The sequence below is a fragment of the Rissa tridactyla genome, chromosome 1, assembly GCF_028500815.1.
Source record: "Rissa tridactyla isolate bRisTri1 chromosome 1, bRisTri1.patW.cur.20221130, whole genome shotgun sequence".
Taxonomy (NCBI): domain Eukaryota; kingdom Metazoa; phylum Chordata; class Aves; order Charadriiformes; family Laridae; genus Rissa; species Rissa tridactyla.
Window position 1 is genome coordinate 167,023,074 of NC_071466.1, and position 20,463 is coordinate 167,043,536.

Consider the following 20,463-nt stretch of genomic DNA (forward strand, 5'->3'; position numbering starts at 1 on the left):
GCCTTTGAGGCGGGGAGGGGGTGGTGGTCCCGCTGGCAGCCGGGTCTCCCCCACGGGGGGCGGGTCAGGCCTCAGCCCCCCAGCCGCTGCTGGCTCGGGGGCCGCGGCAGATGGCCGGGCGGTTGGGGCTGTCAGGAAAGCAGGGGCCTCGACGTCCCCACCTGCTTGTGTCACCAGCTGCCTGGGGGCAGCAGTTCTGCTTCCCCGGGGCCGTGGTCGGGAATTCGGTCATCGGCGGTGGGAGCGGGGTGCGGGTTTGTCCGGGTTTGGGCAACACAGGATTAATTTCTCTTTCGGCAATGTTACTTTTCAGTAAGGTCTCTTCTAATGCTTGGGAAAAATGCACTTTTAGAAGGCTCTAGTATCTGAATTCGTGAAAATATTTACGTTGTAGCCAGCTAGGCTGTGTAGGATTCAAGGTCTCAGTGTTTTTGAGCTTTGACAGGTGCAGGGGTGAGGAGGAGCAAGGCCCGGGCACTTGACCCAAGCTGGCCGACTTGATTGTTTCATACCATGATCATCACATTCAATATAAATTACAAAGTTTGCAGAGGAGTTTTCTCTCTTCCTATGATGGCTGCAATCCTGAGAACTCCTTGCCCCAGTGCCGGACCCCTGAGCCCTTCCCTTCCCCCCGAAGCCAAAGCCGTAGCACTCGCAGTGTCGGGCACTTGCTGTCCACAGCTCCCTGCTGATAGAATGGGCTGAGTATAATCCTTGTGTATTTTATATTGGTATCGGGATCAATATTGGTTCTTTAGTATTATTAATGTTCATTATCTAGTCTTAGTCTATTAAATCTGTTTCCATTTCAACCCTCGGGTTTCCTTGTTTTCCCTGATTCCCCTTCCCGGGTGGGGAGGGGTCATGGGGTGAGAGAATAATTGTCTAAACAAGAATTGTGTGTTCTTAAAACCGTAACGTGTGTGCACGCCTGCCCACAGAGGAGCTGACACCTGAAGAGGCCTTTCCGCAGCAGGGCACAGAGCCGTTTCTGCACCCAGCTCCTTTCCCGCACTGCCATCAGTGCAGGGACGTTGTCTGGAGGACAGCATGGTCGGCACGTGGGTGTCCCAGCCACCCGGTTTCCTGTTGCTGGGAGCAGACCCAGGCACAAGGGAACAGCCCCTGTTACCCCTCAGGGAGCCTGCACCGCCTCGCACAGCGTTCAAACACACTTACCTCTACCGGGGATGTAATTTTCAGACCCACTAAGCACCAAGAATCAAAAGCCATAAAGCAAAATAACCTGTGATGCATTTTCACAAAGTCTAGATACTGTATTATCTTTACTTTGAAACAGTAATGCAAATGAAGCTACATGTTTATGTCATGAGAAGGGGGTTTTGTGTGTGTGTGCGTGGGTGTGGCTTTTCTCCATTACATAATTTTTCATCTTCTGAAGAAATAGCATCTTGCACATCTTACGTGAACACATTTCGCAGTTGATCAGCAAATGACGGTGGCGTTAACCATTGCAGCTGGTTTATTACCGTAAATATCTGAAATACATTCTTTAATGGAGGCCAAGCACAAAAACACTGCAATGAAAAAATATGAATGGAAACCTGCGTTTCCCCATTTGTCAAGAGGAACCATAACTGCAATCAGCATAATTGCAGCAGGAATTAACGGGGTTCCTCTGAGGAGCTGGTGGGCTCTTTCTGATCAGAGAATATAAATACAGAGAAAGTTATACTCACGTGTGACAATCTGATAGCTATACAATATTCTGTGTATAGTGAACAAAATTACTTTTATGAATCCATGGCATGTTTCTATAAAAATGTAGTAAAGAAAATTGAATGTACTGTGGGATATTTTTCTATTAAAATAAATGCTACGTGGTCCTTTAAAAAGATATTTCTCCTAAAATAAAATAAAAAGTACCCATCACTGCACATCCCAGATCTCACAGAGAAGAGGTGTGAATTTGTGATCATTCACTCTCCATGACATCAGCATCTCTGCGTGATGGTGGTTAAATGTCCGTAATTCTGTGAGACGGCCCAGAAGACACGCAAAATGTTGAGGGTTATCTGGGTGGTGAAGTTTGCAGAATTTTTGTAGAATATCCAGCAGGGGTTCTTGAAGCCTTTCCACGGACTCTCTGTCCTTTATGTATTGTCGATCTGGTTATGGTTTTAAGAGAAAAGAAGTAATTAGCAAATATATGCTCTGATACAATGTAAATATTTGCACTGATAAAAGAATATAAAATATTCTAATATTTACACTGGGCACTGATGTTCACACCCACCAAGAATATTTATTTTCAAATGAAGAGGGAATAAAAATACTTAACGTTGTCTTTTTGCTTTGGGGTTTTCATGTAAGCTTCCCACTTCTAGCTAAGGAAAACTTTCATCTTTTTCAAAAACTGAAGAGTTTTAACTTGGAAATGTTTCCCTGGGGGTGTATCATCATCTCCCAGCGCAGTTCTGCACCCGAATACATCCTGTGATGTGTTGCAACAACTGAGCAGCACAGCATAAGTTCTTGGAGGTGTAGTACAAGTTGGGAATTTGGCCGGTAGAGAAGAGTGTACAAGCAGGTCACTGGGGAGAAATCGAACATCTTCATCCTCAGATGAAATTTCTTTGTTAGAAAATACTTGTCTTTTTATTTTGTTCATATAGAAGTATGTGTTTGGGTATTTGGAGAAGGAGGAAAAGAGAAGGATGGGGGTTTTTTTTGTCACTGAAATTTTTGGCGTAAAAAGATTTCCTAAGCCACACTGAGACAAAGAGCGGTGGAATTGCTTCACCTTCCCATCTTCCATGAAACCTGATTGGGAAACCTCAGTGTCTGTCTTCTGTCCGGAGACATCTCCATATGTTGTGGGCAGAGCTAGTTAGTTCTGTGTTGTCAAAGAATTAGTTTTTACAGCAAAGGGCTGTAATCAGGTGTCATCGGGGCTGAGACGCTACTGTGGCGATACATCCAAAAGGTCAGTTTCCAACACTTCATAGTCAAGAGGGCAACTTGCTACTGTCCATCTGCTCTTCCCTGCTGGTGTTTGTTCAATAAAGGCTGAAGACCTTCATTGCCGTTCTCTATTCTAATTTATAGGGTTTCCCAGTTTCCCTCTAAAAAACGTGACAGTCCGCAATGATCTGTAGTGATGTGCATGTAACCACATCTGGGATTTTCTGAAGAAAGAAGCCTGTCCTGCTAAGCAGTGGAGAGATACCAGTAACTATTTTTTTTTTTTAAGCAGGGTATTTAGGCACTTTTCTTCCTTGTATGCAAACCCAGATGGTGTAGCAGGACATTTGGAGTTTGGATTTGTGCGCTTGTTTTTTGGTTTAACAACTGAATATACTGAATAAGCATGTATGCTCACTTACTCTATGTAGAATGTAAGTTTTTACAAATCTCACGTCACGCTCCTCATGCTTTCTTTTCAAATCCACTAACATTTGATTCTGGATTAGAAGTTACCTGGAGACAGGATAACTATGGCTGTGAGCAGCGCGTATTCTTCCTGTGTCATCTTCAGCTCTCCAATGCTTTTATAAAAATTAAACATGGGAGTTATGAATTCATCTGAGATACCTGTGAGAGAAAAAAAAAAGTTATAATATTTTTTAATTACTGGAATAATCTGTTTTCTTGCCACAGATAAATTATTTGGTATTTGAAGCCTTGACTGTCTAGGTGGGACAGATTTACTACACAAATCAGGCCTGATGCAAGACAATTAGTTACAAAAGTACAAGCACATCCTTGTTTTCCAGGTGAGAGTAGAAACAGGCAAGCTCTGGGAATTTTTTTTCACATGGTTTCAAAGTCTTTCTTTCAAGCAAGTCCTTTTCCTCTACAGGTTTGTCTGTCTAGCTCTTCAGGACAAGTCTCATACATGTTTTTCTCGCTGTCTGCTGATATTCTAGCTGCCTTCTGTTTCCAGTATGCACAGTCTGCGAAACAGTCCCCATGTTCCCTATCTTTCCATTAGTTATATGGAAACCTCTCAGGGCATATGGTTTAATTCTAGCCCAGCTCTACTCTACAACGAACTGCCTTGGGCAGTTGCTTCAGTTGTCTCCATAAAGAGTCTTAATTGCTCCTTTTATGTAGCCTGAAACTTTAGCTAGGTCTAGGATTACCTGTAGTCCAAGATCAACTTTCTTGCAACTACTACTGCCTTCCATCATAAACTGGGGTATTATAAAGTACGGAGCCATAAATAATTAAAATCCAGCCCAGTTTAAGGGTGGGATCATGCGATTCTCTTGCCATCAGTGAAACCCTTTGGGATTACCGAACTGGGGCACCCCGGCTGGGCTTCCTCTTACTGAATTTGTCATCAGGTCACAATGTTCTTACTTAGCCTTAAATTACAGATATACTTCATTCTGCTTTTTGGTGTAAAAGAGAAGTAGGTCCTGTGACAAAAATATATTTTTATTTTTTTTTTAAACTGGTGTGTGAGTCACTCAGAGCAGCCACCAGACTGTTGACAACGGCTGCTTGCAACTCTGAAGTGGTGGCATGGACGAGTTGTAGAAATCTGAAGCAATGGTTCTGCAGCAAGAAGCTTTTTGGTCTTCCTTGGCTGAAATGGTGGAAACCTCTTCTGTTCCCACAGACGAGGGCCATAGGATTTCTTGTCATTTTACTCTTAATTTTGAGCTGTTCTGGGAGAAGACTTTATAACTTGGTGTGGAAACTGCATGAAATAATGTGATTTTGAGTGTTGTATACATCATGAAGCTGAAATGCGGGACTGGTAAGGTTTGGAGTGCCTCCAGTAGGGGAAATTCAAAATGAAAGTCATCAGATGGAACTCAAAGAAAGGAAACATGAAGTCACTTGACTTAACTACGAACAAGTCACATTTTGCTGTGACAGTGAGAACTTACTTCAGTCAGTGGAATAGTTACGTGTCCCAACAGTGAAAGTATGGTCTTGCAGGGTGCGGTTTATTTTGTGGCTGGATGACTTGTTTAAGCATATGACATGAGCAACCTATGTTCACTTCAGATTACAAGCCACAAATCTTGTTTTTGTAACAAGTTCAACACTATTAAGAAGAGTCTAAGTGAATTCAGCAGATATATATGATGTGGGTCAGCTCATCCTGTGGCAGTTAGTAACACAGCTGGAGCCTCTACAGAGCAAACACTAGTCATAGCATCTAATGATCTGTGAGGTTTATGTCATTAGTCATCAGCGTTAACTATTTAAAATTTTGAACACTACTTATTGCTAACTTTTGGGGAACCGCCTGTCTCTCTACTGGGCAGTTTTAAATGCCAAAGTTCCTTACAATACAACATAAGTAAAGAACACATACATATGACACGCCAAAGTCCTAAAGTTCACGTGAATCTAGAGACGGGAGAAAAAATAAGTCTAGCTGAGCCCTAAAGCAGAGCAAATTAATTCCTTTCGTGGAAGTGAATAGCTCAGCAAAGACATGAGAAAAGTCCAAGGCAAACTGGATATTTTTAGAAGTCTCCGTGCAAGGTATCGCGCCACTGGGCACAATCGCCTCGGCAGCAGACAGGAAATGGGAGGAAGTGGGCTGTGACTAAGACTCCCACCATTTGTTTCTCATATTCATCATTTGATGATTTATTTTTTTTCCTCTTTCTTTTTTGGGTCAGGTTAGTTTTCAACTGGATGAATGAATTGTTTTGCTGACCACAAAGCTCCTCAGGTCCTGCTGTCAATATAGCAGAAGTGGCATGAAAATGGTGCTGGTGAACAGGGTGTGGGATGACTAATTCAGGTCCTCACTGGTCCAGGCGCCGTATAAGCATGCAGTAAAACAATCCTTGCCCCAGAAAGCTTATAATCCAACATTAAGAAACTAAAGCAAAAAAGGAGCACAGATGTGGAAGCAAATCAAATTACGGCAGAGAGCTGCTCTGCACTACTGTACTCCAAACAGACAAAAAAAAGGCAAAACGGAAGAGGTGAAAGGGAGTAAAAAGGGATGTTACAGCTACGCCACTGATTTACTGCTTTTACTAAAGAGAACAGAACTTTGAAATCTTTAAATAGATATACATCACAAGAGAATTATGAATGAAACCATGCAAAATGAGCAATTTTGAGACGAGAATAATGGAAGTTTTTCTTGGTTACTAATTTTGCCCTCACCCCATCTGTGCTGGAGTTTCCCTTATGTCATCATCCTGTATGCACAAACTGCTGTTCCATCACAAGAGGGGGCTGTTTTCTAATGTGATTGAAAACGCTTCAGTTTGAATTTAATAAGCTCCACCAGAAAGAAAAAAAGCAGGAAACAGATGTTTATAGTTCTTTCCTTTTTTTTTTTCTTATCTACTGTACAAGATGTTGTCACTTCAATTCAGGTTATCAGAAAAAGAATTAAAGGCAATTTGGTACTCGTGAGTGAAAAAGCTAGAGAAGTGAATTATATGACTTTTCAAATGCCATTGTTACAAATCATACTCCAAAAGTGAAAAAAATCAAATAGATAAAGTTATATACCTGGCATCAGTGAGAACAGAAAAGTTTGCTCTGTCAAACCCTCTTTATTTAGACCAGACAAGAGCCCTGCAGTGTACTGTGTCAGATAGGCAGAGCTTCCTGGGCAGTGTTACTGCTGCCTCCTCCTTAACTTTTTTTCAAAAAGGTTTAAAAATCTTTGTTTCATGCACCGTTACAGCACTAAGAACATGCCCCTCCTTCATCTTGCATTATGCAGCATTCTGAATTACACAGATTCCTACCTAACCACCAGCCCGACTCTGTCACCTGCGGAAGATCCTGCAATTCATTTGATTGATTTCGCTACGTTAATGCATGACGGGCTGTAAACCCCGCGGCAGTCAATGGGACACACTACCTTTACTGAGTACAGACTTGCGGCGTTAGACTGGAGCAGATTTAAACCCCTGGGCATTATTCGTTCAGCATCCCTTACTTCCTGCACAATTTCACTCTTATCTGTAGCTTAAGACACAGCATTGGTTTAGACCTTGCCTTTTTTAGGGTTTTGTTCCTATGATTTCTCTCTGAAGGTAAAAGGACTGTTGCTTTTGTAAGGTTTGCCATTTCAGGCCATAAACAATTATGTGGTCAACATGATTGGAATAGATGTTTTTTACTGTGATATTGAGTCATATTGCCAGCTTTTTGAGACCAGTATTCTCTCTTCGATTTTGGCTGTTGATTAAAACTGAATAGATTAATCTATTGCAAGAGGAAATCTTGAGAGTAAGTACTAATTAACAGTAACTAGCACTGTGTGATTAATATGGATAAAGAGATCTTTTTTTCTTGATAAACATGAAGGTGGCCGTGGATATTAAACCAAGGGTATATTAGCAGCTGTTTTATGAAAATAAATATATTAATTACTCGCAAAATTACATCTTATCTTTCACAGTGTTTCATCTACCAGAATTGCTTTCCACGCTGCTTATGAGCTCTGCCTCCTAACCTGTTCAAATGCATCAGTGGCCCTTTAAACACTGACTAAATTCATCGTGTTGATGCTGAGAGCCAAAAAGGGCAAAATCTAGCCAGTAGAGAGAAGACACACCAGAGCATGTTCATGTGACTCTCTCCTCTATCATCACCTTGTAGAAGTTAAACGGCCAACTTAAATGAGAGGTTAGCATGTGCCAAGGAGAACTCATAATCAGGATAGCAAAAACCCATCATCTCAAAAGCAATCAATAGGACCACTATGAAGCCACCATTGCAAGCAAAGAAACCTTAGTCAAAAAAAAAAAAAAAACCCAAACAACCAAACAGCACCACAAAACAACAAACAAACCAAACCTGCAAGGAGGATGCAAATGACATTGCCACACACCATCCTTTGGCAGTGGCCTGAGTGCCTGCAGGCAGGGGGGAAGTGCGGTCTGGCACACAGCAGCAGCATCTGCGCTGCCTTGAGCTAGGCTTCATACGTTCAGTCTATTTAAATAAGTTTTTGGCCTGGAGAAGCACACTTGTGCAGAAGAAAAGGGGTTGGGTCCTCTGACATCTGTTCTTGTTTTCAGGGGTATAAATTAACTCTGTAGATACGACTTAAACGCTTTTATCGATTTTATTTGACATTCAGGAACATGGCACTGCCTAACTCAGTGTGGTGGATTGTGCACTACTGCATATGAACAGAAAAGCTCTTTCCTATACTCTGTAATTTAAAGTGGTCCTAATTTCTAAATATTTTGGGCAGTGTGCCACTTTGAGGTCGAGTCATAGAATGGTAAGTGCCTCCTGTGTGGATGCATCTGACCATTCGGAGGGTTAGACACCTACAATTTGCAGGTATGTTTAGAAACAAGGTGCTAGATACTGAACAGGTTGCTTTCTCTTAGGTTAGGTTATTTGGACTCAGAAATGAAGACCATTTCATTTTGTTTCCCTGCGCAAACCCCAGCACAATGGGGTTTTGAAGCGCTACCGCCACTCAGTACTAATAATCAAATAATAAAAGCCAAAGGTAGCGGAAATGATTAGGTATCCATTGTTCCAGTGCCAAATTTTGCCCTTGGTTGCAGGAGTATCTTGTCCAAATCAATGGGAACTTTGTATCCCACATTCAAGGGCAAAAAGTGGCCTCTTGCCAATGCTTTGAAATAGTGGCTATTTCTTTTTTTCCTTGGATCTCCCTGTACTTCAGCACCTGTAACCCATCCAGGAGGACAACAGTATATTTCACAATGATGTCAGGTGTCCTGCTGCCAACCAAAAATTCAGGTCCAGATTCTTCTGTTTGTGTCCGTATCAGATAGTATCTTATTCCCCGATACTGAAATTAGTAGAACTGCTTTGTAGAATAAAATCATAAAATAAAAATCTGTGGCTCTTCAACACCACTAAAAGGAGGTGTCCTTGGGAAAACAAGCTATAAATGCTCACCGAGAAAACATTCAGTATTTCAGCACGGGTTTTAAAAATACTGTACTGCTAGATAATGGGGAGAGTTTGCTTTCAAAATAAGAGAAAGAAACTAAGCATTAAATTAGTAGGCTGCCAGCCTTTCACAGAACGAATCAATCGGTCACAACTTGGTGTATGCATAGTGAAACATCAACTAAGATGAGTAAGTGGCACAAGCGCTCATTAACATTAAATAAAATGTCTCTATTTCTCATTAAGTCTCCATATTAGAGTGAGTAGGAGAGGATTTCAGACTCAGGAGCAGCTAATGAAAGAATTTCTATAACACCTTATGAAGAAAGACCATAAGGGCACAAACAAAGGCAGTCACTGAGATGTACCAGGACTTGAGCAATATGCTCAAGCTAAGAAATAAAAATACACCTCATCAGCATGAGAATAAAAACGAAGGCTGCCAATGCTCAAAGGTCATCACCACCAGATCTCTGGCTTTTTTGTCAGTAAGAAAAAAAAAAAAATCCGTTCCATACAATCAGACTGGGGAAGGCATAAATATTAATGGATGAGAGCAGCTTCCAAGTGGACATGGTGGCAGATGACAGGAGTCTGGACAGCTTGTGACTTTTATGCAGGATGCCCACCCCTGATTTTATGGATACAGACATCAAGGCTTGGCAATGTGACATTCAGACAATTGTCTGCACCTAAAAATATGTGGACAGAAGTTCTGACTAACAGCAATAATTTATGGCTGATGGCCTGACAGTGTTTAGGACCTCAATAGGAGTCATGAATAATCCTGATGCTTCTTCTTCATTAATTACCTATAAATTTAATTTCTAAACTCTCACTCAGCTATCACTGCATTTGCTCTACTGCTCTCTATTAGTCTTTGCAGAGTGTTTCATCTTGCTGCATTTAGTTTTGTTTTTCAGTGAGGTGTATGCAAAAAAAAGAAAAAAAAAGTCCGTATTTACAAATTTATGTGTAATATGTTATTTGACTTGGGTTTAATCTCTTCTGGCTATTTTATCTCTTGGACCAATCTATAACACGATAATGGCTAGCTGCAGGTTTTAGTACCATGTGTCCTTACTGGTTAAGGCTGGAAGAGGCTGCTAAAATGTCTATCCTAATACGATATTTAGTACAGGCTATTAGACTAGAGCCCTGGTGTTGGGTCCTATAACATGCAGGGGTGTGAAATGCATATTTAATATACATGAAAGCTGTATGCGTAAGCAACGATAACAGAAGAATTAGGATGCCTTTCTTTCATTTTGTTTAAACTCAGGACAACTGATAATGACCACGATTTAAACGACAGAAAGAAGATGTTTCACTAGTAGATATTTTCCAACAATTATTCAATTTGCCTAAATGCGTAATTCTGGAATTTATCATAAACTAAGACAAAACGTGCAGAAAAATTGTGCCAATGCAGCTCCTGAAGTAAAACAAAAAAACTCTGGTAGCCTGTGTGACGACAGACAGGATTTCTATGAAAATTCAGTGAAGACTGAGAAATACCCTTGGGAAGCATGAGAGCACCAAACCTGCCTAGTAAAAATCCTTCCTCTTATAAACTAACGTGCTTGCATTTTTGGTGCAAAGGAAGTGATGCCACTAACTGACAGGCAGCTACCAGTGCTGAAAACACAGGCAGAGGGCCAAATAAAAAACACATTTCAGCCTTTTCGTGCAAGGGACATTGCCACGTTGACAGATACGCTCTAGCATGCAGCAACATCAGTCCAAAACGAGAGACTCTAGAATTTTTGAGTGACTTCTGGCTCTGTGCAGTAGCACTTACAGTTAAATACCATCGGTAGCAGCACTTCTTCACTTAACAAATGCAAAGATTTACAAGCTGCTTTTGTCATTTATTGTCACAGCCCCATTAAGCGCAGCCAAGGAAAAAGTGTTTAAGTAGGCTTGAATTTGCACAGGGTGGAGAAATAAAAAAAGAAAAAGGGTATTTTGTCCCGTATTCTGGCTATAAATGGGAGGAAAGAATGCAGCCAGCCTCAAGTAAGCTGGGTAATATATTATCCTCCTGCAATATAGGGAGGGAGAAATTCTAGCAGCAGTATTTCCTTTTACGTCCCCAACTTGAGATCCTGGGGACCTTGAGGGAAGATGTTTTAGAGAGCCTTTTCCAAGAGCAATAAGATATATATGTGTATATATACACACTAAAAAAGTTACTGTGTTTAATTTCTTGGAAACTATTCAGTCCAGGTTTTCTTCCGACCCAGAACTCATTTTCAATTTACCTTGGAAGGTTTTTTCCCCACAGAAAAAAAGTATTACACAAAATCTTCCTTTGGGATAAACAATGCCACATTTGAAATCGTTACTTGTCTTGAAATTTTCTTCTACGCAAGATGCTATTTTTTTATTCTGCTTCATGACAGGTAAATAATATTACTGTAGGATATGATGTCATATTCCAGCTAATCATGTTATGATATGAAATGCCATCTTTAAGTCTAGTACAAACTTGCAAAAAATAATGTTGCATCTCATCTGGACTCAATAGCTACAGAGAATTAACAGGCTATTTTAAAATTATGAGTAAGGAAAATTTCTTGGAATGACATAATGGCTTATGTAATGTCCTGGATCAAAGTATTTCCTGCTTCTATTTTTTATGATCAGTTGACACCTTGAATGCAAAGGTTGATACTTTACAGATTAGAGAAGCTTTTCAGTAATCATGTATTCATACGGATTCATTTCTCAAAGACCTATTTTTATGAAAGATTTAGGTTATAATCAAATAGAAAATCTCTTAATGAAGACATTTGGATCCATGACAACTCATTACAGTTTCCAGAAATTATCTCTGGCCTTCTTCGCGTACTTCTCTGCCTGCAGAACTTTGACCACAAGCCATTCATATCACTCTGAAAGTCACCATTTCCAGACCATCAAACAATAGCCTCTTATCATAAATCAAAATGAAAGAAATATAAAAAACTACAAAATACAAATCTAGAAATGAATGTGGTAAGTCAAACTAAATACATACCTTCAGCAAGTCAGTTATTCTGAAGTTTCCTAACTCCTTTTCAGGGTTTCAAATATATAAGTGTTGGCCTAATTTTTGCATATATCAGTAACACATAACTGATTTTAAGAGTTCCAGAACTGAGTTCAAGCCCATTTCTACGACTAGTATTGAGGTTAAACATTCTCCTATCTCTTCTTCTGACCATTAAAAAGAAAGGCCAGGAGCCAGAATCTATAGACAGACTCTCGAATTCAAAATTGGTTTCACATTTGAATTTTGCATGATAGGTAGCTGAGGGTTGGATAAAGCTTTCTGGTCAATACAGAAAAAAGCAAAACATTCAGTATTGCATCAGCGGAGCACAAAGAATACGTAACAATGCAAAACATGACTTTGCCTGCTTTGAGGAACAAACAATATCCAGCCCTGTTTGGCTTTTCATAATTATTAAGATTTATGTCTAGAACCAGTAGAATTTATCACAGCCATTGAGCCTTTGATGGACCTTAAGAAGCAGAAAACATACTGAGAACATGCCATGTTTATAATTCTTCTATGCATCTTGTGATTCAATTTTACCAAACTGACCCTAAGAATAGGTGGTTCCTTTTAGTCATCTCCAGTAACATCTTAAAATCTTTTTTTCTTTCCGTCTTATAATGGTTGCCTTTGAAAGCATAAATATTGATATTTTATGTGAACAATTTGAAATGGTGGTATTTTTTCTTCATCGTTCTTTCATGCTTATCATTGGAGACTTGCACTGGGTTTATCTGATGTGGCGTTATTCATAATACTTGCAACGTATTTATAAATAAACCTTTACCTTATGACCTTTCAACTCAAGGCTGAGTTAGAGTTGTTCTGGTTAATATAAAGAACAACATACAGATAAACCTGTTTCAGTGCTAATAAACAATTTTACCAGCTTTCCAAGGGCAAAATACTGACACAGAAGTGGTGTTTGTTTTTCCCTTGTTAAACAAGATACTTACCACTATTGCGAATTCTTTCTTCTAAAAGGACGGTATGTCCTGTAGGAAGTTTCCTACTGAAGATCTCAGCTGAACGCAGGAACATGGCTTCTACTGCTGAGCCCTTCAGCAAAGCAATCTGATCTTCATGATCAAGGGTTTGGAAGCCTGGGGAGATGTTAGAGATAAGTAAGACAGCAACAGAAAAGTCCCCGCTGCTTCCTGTCCTGAAGTTCTTGCATGTGAGGTGCTACACATCTGCATAACCTTGATGTTGATGTCAGTAGGGTTGCCAAGCGCTGCGGAAATTGAAACGCAGATTCCAGAAAATGACACAGATTTGGACCTCACCGACGTTTATGAGAATTAGATCTGTGTTTCATTGTTCATGGTACTTTAAGAGGAACATGATAAGCAAAATCATAATGCTAGTGGTGTAGTATTACCAATAGTGGGGATTTTGTCTAGCCTGGTGCTGCTCCCTAACATCTTCTGCCATGTTTCCATCAGAAGTCTCTATATGATTCTCCCACGGCCATGCTTCTTTCAGCTCTTTCCATGCTCTGATGGCAAAATCAACATTTGAAGCATTTAATTTTAAATATTTCATCTTGCCTTTGGACTAATACACTATTTTACATAGAAGCTTCCTGCTGTGCTTTAAATATGCATTTCTCTTTTTGGAGGGGAAAGACTCTAAAATCCACTGAAGAAATCAGAAGAAATTTGGTAACTTGTGTGAACACACAGCTGCTCCTCCAAAGAGGAACGGGGAGCTGAAGATCATGGGAAACTCTCCTCATGGAGAGTGGGTACCTCATACCATTCCAGGTACCCACCTTATACCCACCCCCTGGTTCTGTGAGGAAGCACAGAAAAAGATAAAGTCGTGAATTAAACAAAAAGGTGATAAATCCTGCCAGATGTACTCTAAGTCAACACTGAAAATTGTAGATTATTCAGTTACAAAGCTCTTCCCTTCTTCATTTGCTGCAAGCCAGTATCCTGGTTAGCATAAAAAAATATAGTTACGACTGCAGTGCTAGGCTTTGAAGCAAGCCCGTAACACACAGAGGAAGGGTCAATATGATGGGAGTGCCAGGAAAATAATGTTTTCATGCAGCTAAACCTTACAGCACACCTTCCTTAATTACAAGGAATCTGTACCATGCCCAGTGTTCACTCTTGAGGTAACATCAACTTGGGAGTTAAAAAAATACTAATGATTGATAAACTCCGTTTTTCAGTGGCTGTCCATAACACACCAGGCAACAACTGTAAATATTGGCGGCACCAACTAGGGGAAGTTCTTGTTTAGGACTCACAATTCAGTGGATTTCATGACTTAGAGGCTGCAAAGCGAGCGAAGCAGAGTCTGGCAAGCGTTAGTGGTAATTTAGAGGCAGACTATTTGGCATTGCAGTGATATATGAAAATAAAATCTCTCTGGAGATATGACCCCTTCTGTAAGCATTTTGTTTGTCAGTAGGTAAAGAGTGCCACATCTCAGAGTGGCAGAGCTTGAATTATTCAACATATTATTCCTCTGAGCACAAAGCTCCTTTTCTTAGGCAGTGCGTGAAGAATGCGTATGTGTCAGAGGAGGAGGCATTTTTATATAGTCTTCAAAATACACACAACAATCACCAAAGGGCAACTGAAAGGCAGGTAAACTTTGCAATAACAAAATTTGTCCCCACACACTGGATATACCTGGTAGTTTTTTTGTGAATTCCACAAGAACCTGCACATGACTGGTAGCCATTTCTGTTAAAATCAGAAAATTTCCTTCAGCACTGAATTCCTCGTGTAACTGTTGAAAATCAAACCAAACAAAATCTGTTAATATTCATTGTCTCTGCACATTTAAGAATGTAAAATACGAGAATTATTAGACTGGATCAGGCAAGAGGTCCATCTAATACTGCAGTTTGTCTCCAATGGTTGCCAAAAACAGGTATTTTGGAAGGCAACATAAGAAGAAAAAGAAGTAGGCAGTGTCCTTTCCTCTGGAATACCTGTTTCACTTCCAGTGTCACGTCTAGCAATCAATGATTTAGACACTTCCTGAGCTAGAAGTTCTATGTGTACCATAATATTTAACCAAAAGCCTTGTTAGCCATGAATTTGTCTATTTATTTTTTTTAATATATTTTGGTTTTCACCTCCTCAACCTCCCATGGAAATAAGTTACACAAGTTAGTTATGGATTATTCAACTCTCCCCCTGTAAGTGTCTTCCCTTTAGTTTTCAAAGTTGATGATTTAGGAAATAATTTTCTACAGTCATTTTGGTTTTGTTTGGTTTTTTTTTAAGTTTGAACATGACAATTTTGTAAAAAAAACGTATCTCTTTTAAAGCCTTTTTTTCCCCTTCTCCCTGTTTCCCAACCTTTTCCCATCCTACCATGGAAACTGTGATTTCTTAAAGGGAAAATGAAATTTCTAGAAGGTAGAGAGGGAAAGGAAAGAAGAGGGGATTAAACAAAAATCCAAACCTGGAAAATGTTGGGAATTTGGGTTCAAAAAAATGAACTATTTTCAAGCTTCCAGGCTGGTGTCTTTATAGAAAGGAAGCTTGGCTGCAAGTCGAACTCAAATCACTGCCTATACTGACAATGCAAAAAACCAAAGCTCCAATCAGCAAGTGTTAGATTTGAGCATAAAAGTGTATTCCGAGAGTTGAAAGATTTTTCTTAGCATTTGAGCTTGCTTTGAGCTGTTGACTGAATGGGAGAGATCCTGCCCCCCTTGCAGCATGTCTTAACTGTAAGCCTTTATCCATAGTTAATCCATTTTATCCATAGCTCTGCTACTTACAACGCCTACTTATACTGAGCACAAATATTTTCTGCTTGTAATCCTCATCTTCATTATCTGCATCTCAAAAATTAGTTCTTCAACATACTTACTAGTTTTTTTGACACCTCCTGTGGTATTTGTTGTTTACTGTATGAATCCATGATGTAGTCAAGAAGGTTCTGCTGTTCTGGGGTAAATTCTACTTTCTCCTATACTGGCAAAAAAAAAGCCCGTCATGAAATGCAGTCGTAGAAATGATCTAGCATCTCTTGCTTTAGGCAAAAGCTATACATCTATTTCTCACGCTCGGAGACAAGAGGTTTGCTTGTCACTAAGATTTCTGTAGAAATGTACAGAAGAGAGGTGTATAATGCTTCCAAACTGCATGAGTTTGTGTGATTTATTATTAGAAATAAGGAAATGGTTAGCAAATAACTAGGTATGCTCACACTTTAATATCACACCTCACCATATGTGATACATGCCTGACGTGTATCACAGAAAAAATACTTTATGTATTTCATAAATGCTTTACTGAGTTTTGAGTAAAATTATCAGAACTACTTCTATACATGAGGTATTTCCTTGACTTGGTGGGAGATGGAGTTCTAATTCATACAGACAGCTCCAGAGAGTTTGCAAGTACTCTATATTCACTGTACTAGCTGCATTTACCTCAAACATCGCCACTATTGTACGAACTGTTACAAGAATTTTCTTACCCTATATATTTTAGTTGTAGATGTCACTTGTTTCATGTCATGGCCTTCGTTATCTTCATTGACTGTCTGATCTGGGGGCTGTTTCACATTTTTGCGTAGCCTTTTTGACTTGCATTGTATTTCTGTTAACAGACCTTGAACACATAATACAACAGATAGCAGTTGGATTTATATATGCCTCAGGCACTGAACAGGTACATAAACATGCCCATTAATGCCCTTCACACTAACAAACCCCTTTACCTATGCAGATTATTTCCTCAATGTGTCATTATCTTTGTATATGAGTCTAATGAGAGATACTAAGCACACAATAATGAGTAGTCTAGCTCAGCAGGAGCCTGTCCCCAGAGCAAAACAGTTGGTTCTGGTGACCCAGCATCCACACATGTCAGGGATCTTGCTTTGAACCAGCTCTAATCTGGTTTTACAGACAAAAAAAACCCATTAGCGATGGGAGTGTGCTGGAGTGTGCCTTTGGTTTAGTTTCATCCAAAAGAGAAGCCTTTCATATGCTCCAACACCTGAACCATGGCACAGTAAAGGGGAACAACTGGAAGACTGTCATCAAAAGTGTGCTCCTCATACAATCCAAAAACAGTAATTGAGGTGCAGCTGTTTTTACACAAAGGGCATTGGATGTTTTCCGTAATCTTTAAGCGATATTATGGCTGCAGCGCAGAATCTTCACACAGAAAGCCCACTCAGAAGAGACGATTCCAGGGCTTTATCCATCACAGCATCACTATACAGATAGACCAACAGCTGAAAGTGTAGGCTCAGAAGTAACTCAGGCTGGCAAATGTACCTTTAAAATGTATTTATTTAAAATGTTATCCAGTTGGTCTTGCTATTTTGAATTTCATTGTATTAGAGGACTGAATAAGGCCCTGGTTTTACTATACAATGTCACTCGCCCGAATAAAAGGATTTTTGCATTTGTGGATCTTTTTTGGTCTCAACTAGATTTCAGTACTTTAGACCAGGGAGCATCCTTGTGTGGATGTCATAAAAACTAGCAATTTGCTTGTGCTAACAAAAGAAAGGGACAATAGATACCCTACACAACCTGTGGAAGACAGCCAGAAAGCACAAATGAAAAAGTAAACAGCTAAGTATTCATCTAAAAATAAACCTATCAGCACAGGACTTTCTTTCTTTCTTTCTTTCTTTTTTTTTTTTTTTTTGAGCTCCTTTCAAGTATCCTTCCCATTCTTCACCTCTGAAAATGCAGAGCTGGAAAAGAGGCTCATTCAGTGAGTATATGATGGTGGAGGAAGATACCATGAAACCAGTGAATTTCGTTGTGAATGTTTTTAATTTCCTGTTTAAGCACTATATAAAATAACCTACCTGAACCGCTGAGAGAAGAGGAAATTTACATGATTAAAATAAGACCTGCAAATAATACCTTGAAAGGGGGGGAATAGGAATGGTGGAGATAATAATTGGTATCGAGCCATGTAATTTGTGCTGCCGCACAGCATCATAGATTTCTTTTTCTGAATTATTCAGTGCATCCTTTAGTGGTGTTAATGGGCTTGTGCTGTTTTCTACCAGCTTAGGATCTGGTCTACTACCTTCCAAGGGAAAATTTGGTTTACGTTTGCCTTAAGCAATAAGACAGATTTTTCTCATGCTCCCTGCTATTGAGTAGTACCTTGACATCTTATTCTGGCTCCATTATTTAAGTTATCTGGGAAACTATGTAAGAGACAGGACTTTACTTTTTCCCTCAGAAATAGCAAGGTTTCAATGGGTATTAAATGGGTATTACCTTCCAGCAAGGGTGGCAGAACCTGGGTCTTCCCTAGGCAGACATTTCACCCAAGAAACTTGCAGTTTATATCAAAATGACAGCAAGTGACTAAAATTGATGGTTAGTAATTTTGATCTGTCTGTAGTTTGTGTATAAAGGGCAGGAGTAGGATTGTTGAGTAGCCGTGCCATAAATATTTATAAGAATTTACCTCCTTGTTCAGAGGGAAAAAAGAATCCACAGAGCTTGCAATTACAATCCTACAGAATGAGTAACTGAAACAAAGTTCAAGGTAACCTTTTATTTCCTAGTCTTTTTTTTTTTTTTCCAAATAAATGCTCTATACTACTAGAAGCTTCGTGTTTTACTGTCCTGGATTGCCTTGAAGTAAAAGCAATTATATAGCACACTCCTACTTAAAAGCCATTAAATACTAGCTTGCCAAACATCCTCATTGCAGTGCATCAGAGCATGCTTATGGTTAAGTCATGAGCAACACAAGATAGCCAGTGTTTCCATTGCAGAGAGAGGGTCGGATGGCAGCGGCACTCGCTGGCTTTTATTTCACATATGCCAGCTTGTGAAAATGATAGGCCAGTTTAAAAATTTCATGTGGGCCCAGTCAGTATTACTTACGCTGACCTATTCTTTTTTCAGTGATGGGTTGGGTTTTTTGTTGTACTGAAACACTTAGGCTATTTTGAACCTTCAAAATTTTGGAACAATGGGTCTGGGATCAGCACCACAGGGGAGTCATTTTCCTCTGACTCTTAGGGACACATTGAGCGCTGTCATCGCCGTGGTGGTGTCTGCTCATATGTTTACGTATTGCAGTAGAATATGTCATATCTCAGGATCTTTGTAGCCTGTTCAATTTGCAGAATGAAAGATTAATTACATTATGCTGGCAATGCATTCCAAATATTGATGGAGCTTATTGTTTCTCACAAAACCAACAGTTAATATAGCATCTTCTGATCAGATTGAGGGACAGAAGTATATTAAAAATTCCAAGTAGATTAATTTCCTGTATGAACCTAAATTGGTTTCACACATACGTGTATGCTAAAATGATTGGAGCCATCAAGAAAAATAAATTGTAGCCCTGTTCATGGAAGAGCAGATGTTTACGGATTGTTTTCAGGAACAAGCTTGCAAAAATAATGGATTGGCCAACATTTTACTCAAAATGGAGTTTTAAAGTTGTTTAAAGTTGTGCTCCGGTATCCCTGTTGTTCTAAGTTACCCAATGTGAAGCTCAATTAAGTTTATAAGCTGTCAGTCTGAATAGAATATTCACTTGAATATGAAACATTTTTAGAGTCCGTCAGCTTCATTTCTGGTGACGGTTCTACCTACGTGCCTATATGCAAGGCAGGAAAATCTATAGTACCATGTGAAGAGCTAACCAGACTATAAAAAAGGGCTAGCCCTTAGCAGGCTTTGCCTGATTGCTGGGTGAGGTCTGGGAACATACACTTGGCAAGTCCATAGAAACTTCCTGCTAGCACCAGTCTTCTGCTTTTCTTGACCATGGCACTGTTTGAAAGCCAAAATTTGGACTTAGCAAACAAGAACTTGACAGGGAGAGCCCCAGAAAGAGTAGCAAAGGGAAGCGCCAGGACTTTCCTGCTTTGGCTTCCACAACATTGCAAACTTCTTGCTCCTGGGGAGTCTCATGTAGACTCCCTTCCCCTGATGGCTTTTCCTTCCTGCTCAGGCAGACTAATGGCTGTCATCTAGTGCAGGACAGCCCTTCCTTCACCGTTTGCTCAGCTCTTACACCCTTGTGTCCCTGACCACAAACTAAATCCCATTGCTTATAGGTGCATTTGTCTTTTTCAACAGGATTTGATGCACAGGCACAGCATCATCTCTAGTGAGCCTTCCACCTGCCAGATGACATCTTTATAGCTTCATTATTAAAACCAACATAATTAAACAAATACAGTATTTGATGCGCACTCTGACTATATGATGCAAATACCTGTATACATACATTCAGCCAACATGCCCATTTGCTTGCATTTCCTTAGACGGCACTCCTGGCATTTTCTCCTCATGTACATGTCCATCTCGCAGTTGCCTCCATTTTTACACTTGTATACTGCGTTTTTTGTGATGCTTCTTCTGAAGAACCCTGCACAACACAGCAGTGACACAGGTAAAAGAAAACACTCAAAGAAGCAAAGTAATCAAGTTGAAGAGCACTTCCATCTCCATTGGGTTTTCTGAATGACGCATGTTCTTCTGTACCATGAGTTTCTTTTAGTGCCTAGATGACTATATTCTTGATATTTGTACTGACAACAGCGTCAAAGTCATATAATTTAATAAATCAACATGATAAAATGTA

At 39.8% G+C, this 20,463-nt stretch overlaps 1 protein-coding gene across 3 annotated transcripts in view; it reads right to left on the minus strand.

The window, feature by feature from the left end:
- Positions 1-95: 95 nt before the first annotated feature.
- The window catches only part of NR1H4 (nuclear receptor subfamily 1 group H member 4), a 43,005-nt gene continuing 22,637 nt past the window's right edge, over positions 96-20,463 (minus strand). The window contains exons 3-9 of one of the 3 annotated variants that reach the window (XM_054183299.1): positions 20,095-20,247; positions 16,349-16,482; positions 15,737-15,835; positions 14,539-14,638; positions 12,847-12,993; positions 3,445-3,558; positions 96-2,132 (exon numbers count right to left, since the gene is read on the minus strand). In XM_054183299.1, the coding sequence (XP_054039274.1) occupies positions 1,894-2,132; positions 3,445-3,558; positions 12,847-12,993; positions 14,539-14,638; positions 15,737-15,835; positions 16,349-16,482; positions 20,095-20,247 (986 nt within the window). In that variant the 3' untranslated portion in view covers positions 96-1,893. The remainder of the gene's footprint in view (positions 2,133-3,444; positions 3,559-12,846; positions 12,994-14,538; positions 14,639-15,736; positions 15,836-16,348; positions 16,483-20,094; positions 20,248-20,463) is intronic. The other 2 variants (XM_054183282.1, XM_054183292.1) reach the window with 2 other exon arrangements.